Below are 17,953 nucleotides of genomic sequence, written 5' to 3' on the forward strand. Positions count from 1 at the left end.
GAGCATGGTGGCGCATGCCTGTAATCCTAGCTACTTGGGAAGCTGAGCAGGAGAATTGCTTGAACCTGGGAGGCCAAGGTTGCAGTGAGCCGAGATCTTGCCACTGCACTCCAGCCTGGGTGACAGAGCAAGACTCTGTCTCAAAAAAAAAAAAAAAAAGAGAAATCAAATTGCAGCCTCACCCATCCCCCACGCTCCTACTCTTCTTTATTTTTCTCCATGCTCTTAGCACCACCTGACATGCTCTATATTTTACTTCCTTATTTATTGCCTTGTTAACGTCACTTCCACAGGGACAGGGATTTTTGTCCATTTTGCCCATGCTCTATCTCCCGCACCTAGAAAATACCTGGCCTGTAGTAGGTGCACGAGGAAGATTGTTGAGTAAATGCATGGACTTCTGTGAACATTAGTTTTGTCATTAGCAAAACAAGAGTCATTCTACCACGATAGGGTTAATGTGAGGGTTGAAGGAGATGCTATGGCATAAGTGCCCAGTCCTTAGCAGGGGTACCAGTGTCACATCTGGTTACATCCTCCATTTGGTGAGGCCCCCTTATCATCTTCCTGCAGTACTTAGATCACATTTAAGAACAATTTTCATGGTATCTTACTTTCTGCCTGGGAAGGGGTATACCTGACCCCTGAGCCCAAGAATTTATCTGTGTCCTAGTCTTGGAAAACCCTCGACATTAAGCTGAGTGTGGTGGCTCATGTCTGTAATCCCAGCACTTTGGGAGGCTGAGGCAGGCGGATCACTTGAGGTCAGGAGTTTGAGACCAGCCTGGCCAACATGATGAAACCCCATCTCTACTAAAAATACAAAAATTAGCCAGGCATGGTGGTGGGCATCTGAAATCCAAGCTCCCCAGAAGGCTGAGGCAGGAGAATCACTTGAACCCAGGAGGAAGAGGTTGCAGTGAGCCACGATGGCACCACTGCACTCCAGCCTGGGTGACAGAGCAAGACCCTGTCTCAAAAAAACAAACAAAACCACTAGACATTAAAGACAGCAGAATCGGAGATTCAGTCCACAGAGAATTTTGCTCTAAATATTTGTTAGGAGTCTGTGTAAATGAACTAATTCATTAATAGGAAAGCACATCTCCAAAAATATAAAGAAGATTTGAACAAGCAGGAAATGTTTCACCTGTAAAAGGAGAGGACAGATCATTTCTTGCATCCTTAACACATAACAGGTGGTGTATTAGACATCTGACATGCCTTCTGTCATTTCCGTCTGTGTCAACCTTATAAGGAAGGTATTTAAGAATGAAGAAACTGGACGGGTACGGTGGCGCACACCTGTAATCCTAGCACTTTGGGAGGCCGAAGCAGGTGGATCACTTGAGGTCAGGAGTTCAAAACCAGCATGGCCAACATGGTGAAACCCCATCTCTACTAAAAATACAAAAAAATTAGCCAGGCGTGGTGGCAGGCACCTGTAATCTCAGCTACTTGGGAGGCTGAGGCAGGAGAATTGCTTGAACCTGGGAGACAGAGGTTGCAGTAAGCCGAGATTGTGCCACTGCACTCCAGCCTGGGCAACAGAGCAAGACTCTGTCTCGAAAAAAAGAATGAAGAAACTGAGGCCTAGATTAGGAAACTGGCCTGAAGTCTCACAGCAGTAAGCGGTGCAGCAGGAGTTGAACCCAGAATCAATCAAGCTCCAAAGCTTGTGTTCTTCCTGTTGTCCCACCCACCTCTTTGAAAACTCATTCAATAAAAGACCTCTCTGCCAAACTAAGGAGTTTGGATGTATTCTGTAAAATACATTCTACATGCAATGCAATTCTAAAAATAAAAAAAGCAACTGAATGTAAGTATTTGGGATCTACTAAGGAAGGAGGAATTATTTCTGCCCGAGATAAATCAGAAAGCTACGGAGAGGAGGTGGCACTTCCTCCCGGCCTAAATGCTTTAGGGACTCGTATCCCATTAATTCATCTTTCCAGACTTCATCGCTGGCTTTTGGTTCTAACACATGACCATGAACAGCACTCTCTACTTATACGAGTTTTCCATCTTGTCATATTTTCAGCAGGTCATTCCTTTGGGATCCTTTATTTTTATTTATAGCCTTTTGCATCATCTGACTGCAAGAGTTTTGCGTGTTCTGGCAACAGCCAGTGTCTGGGGGATGGGAGTCTCCAAGCACTCCAAATTTTTAAGAAAGAGGGTATATGAATTTAAGGTAGCTTAAACTCTTCTAGAACATATAAAAAGATTAAGGAATAATGCCTTATAAATTTAATATAAATAAAATTAATATAATATAAATAAAATAATATGTAAATTATATATATAATAAAATATAAATTTTATTTAATAAAAATAAAATTAATATAATATAAATAAAAATTAATTTTAAAAATTAAAAAAAAAGAAAGAGGGCATGGAAGTTTCTCCAGAATAGAAACGTGCAAAGTCTAAAATCAGGGGCTATATCTAGTAGTGTGCTGGAGTCTGCTTGAATCAACCCTTATGTTGAGTTACTTCAGGTAGCTTGAAATTAGACGAGGTACAGTTATTTACACCACAGAAATTGACAAATGCTATAAATCAAGACCTTTTTTTTTTTCCTCCTATGGAGCCAGTTGTTAAACATTTACCAGCACATAACTGGCTATACCAGGTCTCCTGAAGCCCTGTCTATTATAAAACAGCAGAAAGAATCCTGGATTTGAAGTCAGGAAACTTGAGTTTTAGCCTGGTGCCATTATTAACTCACTGTAAACCTTAGACAAGTCATTTCACCTCTCTCAGCCTCAGTTTCTTTACCTAGGGGAATTGGCTACATTCAAAACCCAGGATCACCAGGTGATAAGTTATTTCCCAAAAAAGAAAACAGGTTGGAGATTCTTCAAGCTGTTTTCGATATTTTAAAAAGAAAAAAAGAAAACCATGCATTAATCCTCTCGTAAGTCCACAAAGGTTAACTTAATTAACAGTGTTTAATGCTTAAAATCTTCCAAAATATGAAACTGATGGAGAAAAAGATAGTAAGAGGAGTCAGCTGTCTGCTCCCCTAAATCCAATGAATTGACCACCTGAAATGGGACAGTCACTGTTGGTCACTGATGATTCAGTGCTGAAGAAAACACTGCTCTGCCCTTGAGGAATTTACAGATTCGGGAGGCAGATAGACAGGCAAGTGTGCATCATAATAAATGGAATCTGTGTTCTGATGGGGTAAGAACTGGGCTTGAAGAGAGCATATAGCAGGGGCACTAACTGTTAGGAGGAGGCTTCTTGGGAGAAGGGACATCGAATGGGAATTAAAGCCCAGAGGTCCGGCCAGGCGTGATGGCTCATGCCTGTAATCCCAGCACTTTGGGAGGCCGAGGCGGGCAGATCACTTGAGCCCAGAAGTTCGAGACCAGCCTGGCCAACATGGTGAAACCCCGTCTCTACTAAAAATACAAAAATTAGCTGAGCATGGTGGCGGGCATCTGTGGTCCCAGCTACTCGGGAAGCTGAGGCAGGAGAATCTCTTGAACCCTGGAGTCAGAGGTTGCAGTGAGCCGAGATCACGCCATTGCACTCCAGCCTAGGCGACAGAGTCAGGCTCCATCTCATTAAAAAATAAAAATAAGAAAAAAAGCCCAGAGGTCAGACAGTAGGAACACTGGGGGAGTTGCAGTCATTGAGAGCAACAAAAAGAGTCTGGTACAAATTGATGCTGGGAAGGCACATAGGGCCTTTTGTATCAGGTGAGGAATTCAGAATTTATCTTTAGCATCCTGGGAAGCCACTGAAAGGTGTGTGAACAGATGAGTAATTTGAGCTTTAGAAAACTCATTCAGGCTGTTGCATGGAGCATGAATGGAAAGGAAACTCCACTGGAAGCTTAGAGACCAGTTTAGAGGCTCTTGCGGCAAAATGAGAGCCTGGTGACCTAGGGTGGAGAATGGATGGATGAGAGGGGGCACTAGGGCTTCAGGAACAAAGTGCCACATACTAGGGAGCTGAAAACAACAGAAATGTATTCTCTCACAGTTCTAGAGGTTAGATAGCCAAAATCAAAGTGTCAGAGGGCCTCCACCCCCTCAAGACTCCGGGTGGAATCCTTCCTCCCCTCTTCTTAGCCATCTCATGCCACTTTCTGCCTGGGCCATCACATGGGGCATTCTCCACCTGTGTCTTCATGTTGTTTTATGATAAGGACACCAATCATATTGGATTAATGACCCACCCTACTCCATTATTACTGTCTTAGATTATTTGGGCTACTGTAACAAAATGCCACAGACTGGGTGGCTTATAAACAACAGAAATTTTTTCTCACAGTTCTGGAGTCTGAGAAGTTCAAGGTCAAGGTGGCAGGGCTGGGCATGGTGGCTCACACCTGTAATCCCAATACTTTGGGAGGCCAAGGTGGGCAGATCACTTGAGGTCAGGAGTTTGAGACCAGCCTGGCCAACATGGTGAGACTGTCTGTACTAAAAGTACAAAAATTAGCCGGGTGTGGTAGTGCACACATATAGTCCCAGCTACTCAGGTGGCTGAGGCAGCAGATTCACTTGAACCAGGGAGGCAGAGGTGGCAATGAGCCAGGATTGCGCCACTGCACCCCAGCCTAGGCAACAGAACAAGACCCTGTCTCAAAAGAAAAAAAAAAAAAGATCAAGGTGCCAGCAGATTTAGTGTCTGGTGAAAGTCTAATTTCTCATAGAGCCTTCTCACTGTGTCCTCACATGTTGGAAGGGGTCTATTTTATGAGGACACTAATCCCATTCTTGAGGGCTCCACCCTCATGATCCAATCACCTCCCAAAGGCCCCCCACCTCCTAATACCATCACCTTGGCCATCAGGCTCTCAACATATGCATGGTGAGAGGGTGACTATTCAGACTACGGCAATGACTTCATCTTAACTAATTATGTCTGCAACAATCCTATTTCCAAATACAATCACATTGTGTGATACTGGGGGTTAGGATGCAAACATAACTTTTTAGGGCCGGGCGCAGTGACTCACGCCTGTAATCCCAGTACTTTGGGAGGCTAAGGTGGGCGGATCACCTGAGGTCGTAAGTTCAAGACCAGCCTGGCCAACATGGTGAAACCCCGCCTCTACTAAAAATACAAAAATTAGCCAGGCATGGTGGCGGACACCTGTAGTCCCAGCTACTCGGGGAGGCGTGAGCCACCGCGCCCGGCCTCCAGGGCTCTCTATTAAAAAGAAATAAAGGCAGAGATTGCAGGGAGCCAAGATCGTGCCATTGCACTCCAGCCTGGGCAACAGAGCATGACTCCGTCTCAGGAAAAAAAAAAAAAAAAAAGAAAGAGAGAGAGTAGATTTGAGATAGGAAATAAGCAGTTGCTGCCACGGTCCTCCCTTTGGCTAGCAACATTCAAACACATTGTCTTCCCGTGAAGAAAATGCATTTGGAGGCCAGGCACAGTGCCTCACACCTGTAATCTCAGCACTTTGGAAGTCCGAGGCAGGTGGATCACTGGAGGTCAGGAGCTCAAGACCAGCCTGGCCAACATGGTGAAACCCCATTTCTACTAAAAATACAAAAATTAGCCGGGCATGGTGGCGCATGCCTGTAATCCCAGCTACTCAGGAGGCTGAGGCAGGAGAATCACTTGAACCGGGAGGTGGAGGTTGTAGTGAACTGAGATCACACCACCACACCACCGCACTCCAGCCTGGGAGACAGAGCAAGACTCGGTCTCAAAAAAAAAAAAAAAGAAGAAGAAAGAAAAAGGAAATGCATTTGGCCCTCCCCAAGGGATACAGCAATAAAGTTACATCTAGTTACTAAATCCAGCTCAAAGTCCAGGATCTCTAGAGGATTAGGGTCAGGATGTGGCTTCTCATGACTAGAGATCTATAAGCTTAAAGACAATTTATCTCTCCCTAACAGGATAAGTGCAATAAAAACTCCCTTTGGGAAAAAAAGAACATGGCGAACACTCAGCTGTCTCTGGTCCATAGCACTTGTACAGTCCTGCAGGGCAGGAGTAGTGGGGACTCGCTATCCCTGCAGTAGAGTTCCTTGGCTGGTCAATCTACAGCCCTTAGTTTTGTTCTCTGGAAGGATTCTCCTTGCTTGCTATTCCCCATGGCTGCGTCTGGGGAGGGCACTGTGGGGAAGGCCATTCCTAGAGGCTGAAGAGCTTTAGCAGACCTCTCCTGACCATGTAGATCAGGCCCCATCAACTGCCTTGGGGCCGAACAGTCACAGGCTGTGCTGAATGACACAGCTGAATGGGGCAGGCCCTTTGACAATCCAAACTTTCAAGATCTTAGTAGGCTTCATCTGTTTGCTTTAGTTTCATGAATGACCCACATCAAAAGATCTTATTTAGATACAGCTTTTAAGTCTGAAGACCTTACTTTTACCTCTGTATTCCACCAGTCCTCTTCTCACATAATTTAAAAGTCTTTGTCTTGAGACAATTCAAGATGATAGATGGGTTTAATGCTACCACCCTTTGAAATGTAATTATTATAGGCTGGGCGCGATGGCTCATGCTTGTAATCCCAGCACTTTGGGAGGCTAAGGCAGGCAGATCACTTGAGATCAGGGGTTCAAGACCAGCCTGGCCAACATGGTGAAACCCCGTGTCTACTGAAAATACAAAAAATTAGCCAGGCATGGTGGTGTGTGCCTGTAATCCCAGCTACTTGGGAGGCTAAGGCAGGAGAATTGCATGAACCCAGGAGGCAGAGGTTGCAGTGAGCTGAGATCATGCCACTGCCCTCTAGCCTGGGTGACAGAGTGAGACTCCATCTCAAAAAAAAAAAAAAAAAGAGCTTGAGACCAGCATGGGCAACATGGAAAACAGTTGTCTCTACTAAAAATACAAAAGAATTAGCTGGGCATGGTGGCACACGCCTGTAGTCCCAACTACTCAGGAGGCTGCGACACAAGAATCTCTTCAACCCAGTAGGCAGAGGCTGCAGTGAGCCAAGATCGCACCACTGCACTCCAACCCAAGCAACAGAGCAAGACTGTCTCGGAAAGGAAGGGAAGGGGAAGGAAACGAAACGAAGGGAGGGGAGGGGAGGGGAGGGGAGGGGAAGAGAGAGGAGAAAAACTGATCTGATAGAAAAACTACTGCTTCTGCTGCCGCTACCACCACCGAGCATAATGCTACTATGTCACTTGGACCAGGATCAACTCAGCTTGCAATTACTGCAGCTTTGAAAGCCATTCACCCCTGCCACCACCCTTACCAGGAAAATGATTTCCACTAACACTGAGTTCACTATGGGCCCGTGCTGTGCCAAGTGGTTCCGTGTGCTTTATTTCATTTAACCCTCCCTCTCTTCCTTCAGGTCTCAGCCCAAATGGCACCTCCCCTTTGAATCTCCTCCACAGTGGAGTGCCCCCTTTATTCTCTATCCTAAACCCTTCACAGAACATATATCAATGTATAATTATTTTATTCCACTTACTTTTAGTTGAATGAATGTTGAACGCCAATAACCACTCTCCAAGTTGATTGCCATTATCTTATTTTACATCTAAGAAAATTTAAGTTCGGAGATTAAGTACTATAATTAGCTCAGAGATTAAATACTATAATTTGCTGAAGATTGCACAGCTAGCAAGTGGCACACCTGACACTGGAACCCAGACATACCTGACTCTAAAGCCCATGTTCTTAATAATACCATTTCTGAAAACCTTCAACAAATGAGAGGAATAGCCAGGAATTGGGGAGAGGGAAGAACAGACAGGAGTATATCTGGGTCATAGCAGATTTGAAAGACCAAGGAGCTTTATACTAGAAATGGTTCAGAAGTAGCCCTGAAAAGCAAAGAGGAATCCTTACCCACTTCCTGATCCCAGGTATTTGAGAAGTAGACAAGGAGTGGCATCCTTTTGAGAGAGCTACAGAGGAAATCTCAGATGATGTCTGGGTTTCTGTCAGGCACAGATGTAGAGGTAGAGACAGAGTTTCCATGAAGAGCTTACATTCTAGAAGGGTTTGCTTAGCATGGGATGAGCCTTCAGCAGGTGCAGGGGGAATCTTTGGAGGAGCAAAGCAGCGGGAAGAGGCAACACAGAGTAGAATGGAGAGCAGGCTATGAAAGAAGAGGTCATAGGGTAATAGAGGGTATTACAGATTATGGGGATGTTAATATTGTGAACATTAAATCAAGGATTAGAGGATTGTGAGGGAGGTCAGGCCCAACTGGCCACAACATTTGCAAGGAATCTGTCCTGGCAGTCTGTTAATGGGCAGGGGGGAATTTAGGGCATTCTGGAAGAAATCAGTCCTGTCCTAAGTTGGTGATGCTTTTGAAGACACTCTCATCCAGGTAAACTGGCCAGTGATAGTTCTATTGAGTCCCCAGGACTCTATCAACAGTTGAACAAAGCAGAGGGAGGGTAGAAGAGTGAGTGGGCATGAGTCAGGCCTCCAGGAATGTGTCAGCAATGGCCTGCATTGATTTATTTCTAATGTGATCATATAGCATAACAGGGGTAAGCCTGGAAGTTCCTGGACAAGAGATATTATGTTTATTCAGCTCTGAAACTCCAAAATATAACAGATTCCCACTGCATATACTAGAAGGTGGCTCGTTAAATGCTTGTTGAAGAAATAGATGAACAAATTATATATACTGTTTATTCTATTTGTGATGGCATTTAGCACAGCCATATAGCAATATAGAGTACCACAGAGCATTCGAATTCAAGATTAGATCAATAGTCCCCTTTCGCCAGGTGTGGTGGCTCACGCCTGTAATCCCAGCACTTTGGGAGGCCAAGGCAGGCAGATTGCCTGAGCTCAAGAGTTTGAGGCCGGGCGCGGTGGCTCACGCTTGTAATCCCAGCACTTCGGGAGGCCGAGGCGGGCGGATCACGAGGTCAGGAGATCGAGACCACGGTGAAACCCTGTCTCTACTAAAAATACAAAAAAATTAGCCGGGCGTGGTGGCGGGCGCCTGTAGTCCCAGCTACTTGGAGAGGCTGAGGCAGGAAAATAGCGTGAACCCGGGAGGCGGAGCTTGCAGTGAGCCGAGATTGCGCCACTGCACTTCAGCCTGGGCGACAGAGCGAGACTCCGTCTCAAAAAAAAAAAAAAAAAAAAAAAAAAAGAGTTTGAAACCAGCCTGGGCAACCCGGTGAAACCCTGTCTCTACTAAAATACAAAAAATTAGCCTGGTGTGGCGGCGTGCACCTGTAATCCCAATTACTCAAGAAGCTGAGGCAGGAGAATTGCTTGAACCCAGGAGGCAGAGGTTGCAGTAGCCAAGATCGCGCCACTGCACTCCAGCCTGGGTGACAGAATGAGACTCCGTTCCCAAAAAAAAAAAAAAAAAAAAAAAAATAGTCCCCTCTACCTACAAGAAAATCCCTGAAATATAGCAAATTTGTATTATAATGAAAGCAGCTCAGAGATCACAAATGAATACATTTAATGTTAGGAAAAAAATGAAGATTATTTACATGACTGGAAAAATATTCAAGGTAAACTGACATTTTCACTGAAAACACTCTTTATTTGGAATGTTGGTTTTGGAACTGAGCCTGCAATTTCTCTAGACTACTTTCCCCAAGGGACTCAGTGCAACACTAGACCTTCTGTTTAACACAGCAAAGCTGATGCTATAAAACAAAGTGCAGCCATCACCATTAAGTAAAACTATTAAGCAAAACTAGTAATATCAGTGGTTTAAAAGTTGCCACCTGAATTAATGTAGCCATTACCAATGTTAATAAACCCCTTTAAAGACATGGTAAAATGCTTTGGAAATAATACTATTAAAAAAAGGCTGCCTTCTGCCACGGCTGCCTTTGGAGAGCAGCAGCCATGGCTCTGCGCTACCCTATGGCCATGGGCCTCAACAAGGGCCACAAGGTAACCAAGAACGTGAGCAATCCCAGGCACAGCTGCTGCCACAGGCGCCTGACCAAACACACCAAGTTTGTGCAGGACATGACCTGAGAGGTGGTGTGGCTTTGCCCCTTACAAGTGTTGTGCCATGGAGTTACAGAAGGTCTCCAAGGCCATGGAGTTACTGAAGACCTCCAAGTTTATCAAGAAAAGGGTGGGGGCCGGGCACAGTGGCTCAGCCTGTAATCCCAGCACTTTGGGAGGCTGAGGCAGTTGGATCACCTGAGGTTAGGAGTTCGAGACCAGCCTGGCCAACATGGCAAAACCCCGTCTCTACTAAAAATACAAAAATTAGCCGAGTGTGGTGGCACATGCCTGTAATCCCAGCCACTCGGGAGGCTGAGGCAGGAGAATTGCTTGAACCCAGGAGGCAGAGGTTGCAGTGAGCCGAGATTGCACCACTGCACTCCAGCCTGGGCAATAGAGCGAGACTCCGTCTCCAAAAAAAAGAAAAGAAAAGAAAAGAAAAGGGTGGGGATGCATATCCATGCCAAGAGGAAGTGGGAGGAGCTGAGCAATGTCCTGGCTGCCATGAAGAAAGCCACTGCCAAGAAAGATTGAGCCCCTTGCCCTGCCCTTCTTCCTGAAATAAAGAACAGCTTGACAGAAAAAAGAAAAAGAAAAAGAAAAAAAAAAAGCTGAATACAAAATTGTATAAAAAGTGTATTCTTTTTTATTTTTTATTTTTATTAATTTATTTTCTATTTTTTTGAGATAGAGTCTGGCTCTGTCACCCAGGCTGGAATGCAACAGTGCCATTATAGTCCACTGCAGCCTTGAATGCCTGGGCTCAAGCACTTCTCCTGCTTCAGACTCCAAAGTAGCTAGGACTACAGGTGCATGCCACCACACCAGCTATTTTTTTTTTTTTTTTTTTTTTTGGAGATGGGTCTCACTTTGATGCCCAGGCTGGTCTCAAACCCCAGGTCTCAAGTGATCCTCCCATCTTAGTCTCCAAAGGGCTGGGTTTACAGGCATAAGCCAGCACACCCAGCCCCCAAAAAGTACATTCTTAAATTTGACAAAATGTGCAAAACTTCAATCCTGACCACTCTGGCAGAATATCACTAAGAGAAATTAAAAAGATCTAAATAAATGGAGAGATATACCATATTCATGGATTGGAACACTTAATACTGTTAGAATGCTTTAGTTACTGTAAAACCACAAATGCCCATCATCAACAATTCATTGTTCAAAATGGTTGCTTACATTTTATATTATTAACACCTGAAAAGTATAAGCATTTGTATTAAATTTGGTGTGTTTCTGGGTAAGCTCAACAGAAAAGTAGTTTCTAAACCTGCAAAGAAGATGACCAGAGCTTAGACTGTAGATTTTTTACTGAAGGAATATCCTACCAGTGAGCAAATCTCTTTGGCTCTTTTCAGCTTTAACAGTCTGAGACTAAGCCTCAGCCTCATAGGTAGAAGCAATATGTGAACTAATTTCTCAAGATGATATTCCTGAAATAGTCCCTAGGGCAAGAAATCTTCATTTTCTCACATGTAAAATGAGATGAATTCCTATGTTGAGTGATAGGGCTATATTACAGATAAATTTGGATCTTCAGGATACTGGAAAGAAAGTCACCGTTAGTAATTTTTAGTGAAAATCATTCCCAGCGTTAAGAGTCAGGTTTAAGAGGAAGAATCAGCAAGGGAGACTGAAAAGGAATGTCTGGTAGAATGGGAGAAAAACTTGTGTGGCATCCTAGAAGCCAAGTGAAGAAAGACGGCCGGGCATGGTGGCTCATGCGTGGTGGCTCACGCCTGTAATCCCAGAACTTTGGGAGGCTGAGGAGGGCAGATCACCTGAGGTCAGAAGTTCGAGACCAGCCTGACCAACATGGAGAAAACCCATCTCTACTAAAAATACAAAATTAGCCGGGTGTGGTGGCGCATGCCTGTAATCCCAGCTACTCCAGAGGCTAAGGCAGGATAACCACTTGAACTCAGGAGGCAGAGGTTGCAGTGAGCCGAGATTGTGCCACTACACTCCAGCCTAGGCAACAAGAACAAAACTCTGTCTCAAAAAAAAAAAAAGAAGGAAGAAAAAAAGATGACTAGGTACTATATCAATCAGGATCTAATCAAGAAAATCAGTCTAGGTATTTCAAATAGAATAAATTAATAACGAAACTGGCTACAAGAGTATTAAAAGGGAAGGAGTATCAAATGAGGGGAGATGAGATTACTCAAAGATCAGTAACTTCAGGAAACCATTACCACCTTGGGACAGAGGAACAAAAACCTTACCCAAAACTCAGAGACAGGATCTCTGAGGATTCTCTAAGGATTCTGTTGGCTGTGGGATCCCAGTTGTTTAAACAGGAACCCAAGAGTCTACTTCCAAGTCATTGCTCCTGTCCCTGCAGCCACCTCTCAGATCCATTACGGAGTCTTGCTCTCTTGCCCAGGCTGGAGTGCAGTGGCATGATCTCGGCTCACTGCAACCTCCGCCTCCCAGGTTCAAGCAATCCTCCTGCCTCAGCCCTCCTAGTAGCTGGGATTACAGGGATGTGCCACCATGCCCGGCAAATTTTTGTATTTTTAGTAGAGATGGGGTTTTGCCATGTTGGCCAGGCTGGTCTCAAACTCCTGACCTCAGGTGATCCACTCGCCTTAGCCTCCCAAAGTGCTGGGATTATAGGCGTGAGCCACTGCATTACTACCATTTTCACTGGAGCCAGTGCCATCACCATCAATTACCTCTGCTGGCCAAAGATGCCACCAGAATCCAAAAGCAGGAAGAGAGTCAATTCCTCCTTCCATCCTCCAGTATCACACCAATGCCTTTCATCGTCAGAACATAAACAGAAGCCAGCTAGCAAGGAAGCCTAGAAAATACAGTTTGTCACTCTCTGAAATGTCTACCAGAGTGCAGAAGAGCAGGTGAGAGCAACAGCACAAGTTATTGGTTGCCCAGCATGTTTTGTCACTCTACCTACATTTAACTTTTTTTTTATTTTTTCAGATAGAGTCTCACTCTGTTGCCCAGGCTAGAGTGCATGGCAGTGGCGCAATCACGGCTCACTGAAGGCTTGCCTTCTCGGGCTCAGGCCATCCTCCTACCTCAGCCTCCTGAGTAGCTGAGACTACAAGTCACTCACTATGTTGCCCAGGCTGGTCTTGAACTTCCGAGCTCAAGGGATCTGCCTGCCTCAGCCTCCCAAAGTGCCAGGACTACAGGCATGGGCCACCGCTCCCAGCCTATATTTAACTTTCATACAACAATTAAAACTACTTCATGCTCTTCTCCTTGAGTATGCAAATAATCTCTCCCACAAAGACCCATTCTCTTCCTCAAACATGTGAGATATAAAATCCACCTCTGGTCGGGCGCGGTGGCTCATGCCTGTAATCTCAACACTTTGGGAGGCTAAGGAGGGTGAATCACCTGAGGTCAGGAGTTCGAGACCATCCTGGCCAACATGGTAAAACCCTGTCTCTATTAAAAATAAAAAATAAATAAATAAATAAAATAAAAATAAAATAAAATAAAATAATTAGCCAAGTGTGGTGGCGGGCACCTGTAATCCTAGCTACGCGGGAGGCTGAAGCAGGGGAATCACTTGAATCTGGCAGGCAGAGGTTGCAGTGAGCTGAGATGGTGCCACTGCACTCCAGCCTGGGTGACAGAGTGAGACTCCATCTCAAAATAAATAAATAAATTTAATTTAATCCACCTCTGAATTTATCTCTGGGTGATGCTAAATCATCTTTTAGCCCAATCACAATCCCATCTGGATATTCAATAACTCAAAGACTAAGTTGAAGTTAATTACCAACACTGCCTCATCTTACAATGTTGTTGTCCATAAACCTTTTGGGGCTCCCTATTTATCTTCAGATTATATACAGTCAAAATCCAGCCGGGTGCTCAGTGGCTCATGCCTATAATCCCAGCATTTTGGGAGGCCAAGGTGAAAGGATCGCTCGAGCCCAGGAATTCAAGACCAGCCTGGGCAACAAAGTGAAACCCCATCTCTACAAAAAATTCTTTTTAAATTAGCTGGACATAGTGGCGCACACCTGTAGTTCCAGCTACTCAGGAGGCTGAAGCAGAAGGATCACTTGAACCCAGAGTTTCAAGGCTACAGTGAGCTATGATTGTACCACTGCATTCCAGTCTCAGCGACAGAGTGAGATCTCATCTTAAATAAATAAATAAAGTCTCCCGCATTTGGGGTTTAAGGACCTATCAAGCTAGACCAAAGTCTTCCTTTTTCTTTCCTGATTAGCAACAGTTGCACGTCATTGGCTATGATATTGCCACTGTACAAAGCTTGATCTTCCTTTCACAACTTCTCACTGATTAGATTGACCTGTATTTCATTTCCCAAACACACCTTGTATATTTCTCCCTCTAAGCTTTTGAGCTTGTCATTACTCCCACTCAAAATGCTTTCCCCATTCTCTTTTTCTTTTCTATCTCCTCTGCTCCAAACCTACCAGTTTTTCAAGGTATGGCTCAGGTTCAATGTCTGCACAGAGCTCTCTCCCAAAGGCACCAGCCCTCTGGGACAAACTAACCCCCTTGAGTTTGATTCTTCCTGGCTTCCCCACAGCACCTAGTGGCACAATGCCTCCCACATATCCATTTGCTGACAAATATCTGGCAGTGGAGGATAGGGAAAAGGCAACACATAGCTAGCTATTAATTCAAAGCCCAAGGCACTTAATGCCCAACATCAGCTTCCTGTAGTCTCCCATCATCCCTACTCAGGCTCTGTTTGATTCTGAATTAAAATCTGAAGCAGTACATCAATTCACCACAGCAAACCTCAAAGGAGTTCAGCTGGTCTCCAGAGACACTGTTCTCAGATTACTACCAAGCTAGCAACCTGGTTGAGGTCATTAGCAAACCACACCGTTTGCCAGCTAACATCAAGTCAAAGACAGGCAAACAAAATGCTTTCAAAGGGGCATTGCTCAACAGGAATTGTTCACCCTGAGAAAACGTGCAGGACACTGAAGAGCTAAGACCTAGAACTCAACACATTCCTGCTTAGCCATCCTGGGCTCGTTCCCAACAAAGGCTAGAAGATGCAAAGCCATTGCAAGTGTCCCTTCTCTCCAGGGGTTTTAAGATGTGATTTGGAATGCTAATTTCTACCAACAATGAAATTGTGCATAAACACAAAGGGCAATTAGCAAAGAGCCTAGAGACATAGTTCTTGTCTCACTTCTGCCCTGGATGAACCTTGTACTTTTCCCTCCCCTGATCTTAGTTTTCTTATCTGAAATATGAGGGAGTTGAACTAGATCATCTTCAAGGACCCTTCCAATCATGAAATCCAAAAACATCTTTAATTGCTTTCTGCTTTCCTTGTTACAAGATGTGCAATTATTCATTGAAGACCATTACTATCTATTATCTTGGAGGCTATTATTTATTATCTAGGAAGCTACCATGTATGACTGTTAGACTTGTGCACTGAACAAATCCAGAGAGCACCATTCATATTATAGTCTATGTAAACTACATTCCTGTGTTGGGCAGTGTACAACCTGAATATCCATATATAACAGCCCTGATTATGCTCTTCAATTTTGTAAATAGTTAAGGTTTTACTTTTTATTTTCCTTTTATTTCTTTGGACAGGGTCTTATTCTGTTGCCCAGGCTGGAGTGCAAGTGGTGTGATCCATGGCTTACTGCAGCCTCAACCACCCAGGCTCAAGTGATCCTACCACCTCAGCCTCCCAAGTACATGGGACTACAGGCATGTGCCACCATGCCCAACTAATTTAAATTTTTTGTATTTTTTGTAGAGAAGAGGTTTCACCATGTTGCTCAGGCTGGTCTTGAACTCCTTGCCTCAAGCGATCTGCCTACCTCCACCCCCTAAAGTGCTGGGATTACAGACATGAGCTACTACACCCGGCCTCTTTTATCTTCTTCATATCCATTATTTCCTGAACTTGGTTCCTGCTGGCAGAGCTGAAACTATATTAATATGTAGTACTGACTGACCAAAGTATTCTCTTATTAACGAACTCCTAATCATGTACATTGAATGAGAATAATAATGTTAATATTTATTGACATTTGTAAATATGTATTGATCACCTACCATGTGCAAGATACTTGACATGTATTACTACATTTGTTCCTTAAGAAATCCTATTAGTATAAATTACTATCCTCATCTTTGGATGATGATGTAGTTTGGATGTGTGTCTCCTTCAAATCTTATGTTGAAATGTGACCTCCAATGTTGGAGGTGGGCCTGGTGGGAGGTGTTTGGGTCTTAGGGGCAGATCCCTTATGAATGGCGTGGTGCCCTCCCCTGGTAATGAGTTCTTGCTCTGGTAGCTCACACAAGGTCTGGCTTTTGAAAAAAGCCTGGCATCTCTCTTGCTGTCTCTCTTTCACCATGTGAGAGAGGGGTGAGATGGTCATAAGGAGTATGAGCGAAGGTGATAATATTTTGATCCTCAAGGCAAGGACCTAAGCTGAAATGCCCATTTGAAGTGAATAATACACAAGCCATTTCTTCCCAACAGTTATCACTGAGCAAAGAGGAAGAAAGAGTCAGACTTAAATAAAGAAAAAAGACAGAAAAAGATGCTCTAACGTGAAACACTGTGTACAGAGTCCAGAGAGGGAGCAAAGTCAAAACCTAGCACAGTCCTGGCCAGGTGCAGTGGCTCACGCCTGTAATCTCAGCACTTTGGGAGGCTGAGGCCGGTGAATCACCTGAGGTCAGGATTTCAAGACCAGCCAGGCCAACATTGTGAAACCCCGTCTCTACTAAAAATACAAAAATTAGCCAGGTGTGGTGGTACATGCCTGTAATCCCAGCTACTTGGGAGGCTGAGGCAGGAGAATTGCTTGAACACAGGAAGCACAGGTTGCAGTGAGCCGAGATTGCGCCACTGCACTCCAGCCTGGATGGCAGAGTGAGACTCTGATCCAGAAGAAAAAAAAAAAACCTAGGATAGTCCTAAAACAGAGGTCGTCTTGCCCTAAATCAGGATCAGGTAACAGCTTCACCTTCTCACCCAGGGCTCCAAGTCACCCGATTCTCCCACATGCCTGCAGGCTGTGTGTTATGCAAGTCACTGGATTACAAGAACAGCAGTGAAATTAAACAGTTAAATCTCTGCATCTTTGCTTTTCATGCCTAAAGTCTCTCCATGTGAAAAAAAATCTAGTGTGATATTTTTCCCCCATAACTGTGTGGCTCCTTGCATTGTTCCAGATTTGAAATAATGATTGATATAGAACATGGTTCTAAAAATGTTAATAAATTTTTTTACTAATATGTTTAATCTCTAAAATGCTTTGAATTTAAAAAGAAATAAAAATTAACTATGACTACATACAATGAAAGAGATACATCTTTTTAAAACACCCTGTACAATTCTACAACTTTATTACATATTTATATGACTTGGATATGTCTATATAAACTCTATATATTTTACTAAAAATCATTGTACACTTACAATGGGTGTGTATATATATATTTTGGAGGGGGACAAAGTCTCACTCTTGTTGCCCAGGCTGGAGTGCAATGGCACGATCTCAGCTCACTGTAACCTCTGCCTCCCTGGTTCAAGTGATTCTCCTGCCTCAGCCTCCCAAATGGGTAGAATTACAGGCACCTGCCACCACGCCCGGGTAATTTTTGTATTTTTAGTAAAGACAGGGGTTTCACCATGTTGGCCAGGCTGGTCTCGAACTCCTGACCTCAGGTGATCCGCCTGCCTCAGCCTCCCAAAGTACTGGGTTTACAGGCGTGAGCTGCCCCACCCAGCCACAGTGGGTATATTTTATAGTATGTAAATTATGCCTCAATAAAACTTTTTTAAAAACCACCCTGTACATGACTTAAAAGCAAACATAAGCCAGCAGAATATATTTGCTGTGAAAATAACTGAAATAAAATCACCCTTACCACAGAAATCTTCAAAATTCTGAGAAAAGCATTTACATCTCAATGGAAAATGAGCAAAAGAAGAAATAAAAGTTGTCAATAAACATGAGAAAAACCTTCATCTTCACTAGCAATCAAATAAACATGGAGGCCAGATGCAGCGGCTCACACCTGTAATCTCAGCACTTCGGGAGGCCAA

At 44.1% G+C, this 17,953-nt stretch overlaps 1 protein-coding gene and 1 long non-coding RNA gene across 5 annotated transcripts in view; one reads left to right on the forward strand and one right to left on the reverse strand.

Moving 5' to 3' along the window:
- Positions 1-17,953, reverse strand: part of LOC129471876 (uncharacterized) — a 90,990-nt gene that overhangs the window by 53,232 nt on the left and 19,805 nt on the right. The window lies entirely within an intron of this gene.
- On the forward strand, positions 9,755-10,428 carry LOC129471875 (large ribosomal subunit protein eL36-like). The gene is given in 3 exon segments (XM_055260942.1): positions 9,755-9,924; positions 9,926-10,021; positions 10,333-10,428. Coding segments are annotated over 3 exon segments (333 nt in total). The 5' UTR covers positions 9,755-9,783.

Source organism: Symphalangus syndactylus, chromosome 22, assembly GCF_028878055.3.
Source record: "Symphalangus syndactylus isolate Jambi chromosome 22, NHGRI_mSymSyn1-v2.1_pri, whole genome shotgun sequence".
Lineage (NCBI taxonomy): Eukaryota > Metazoa > Chordata > Mammalia > Primates > Hylobatidae > Symphalangus > Symphalangus syndactylus.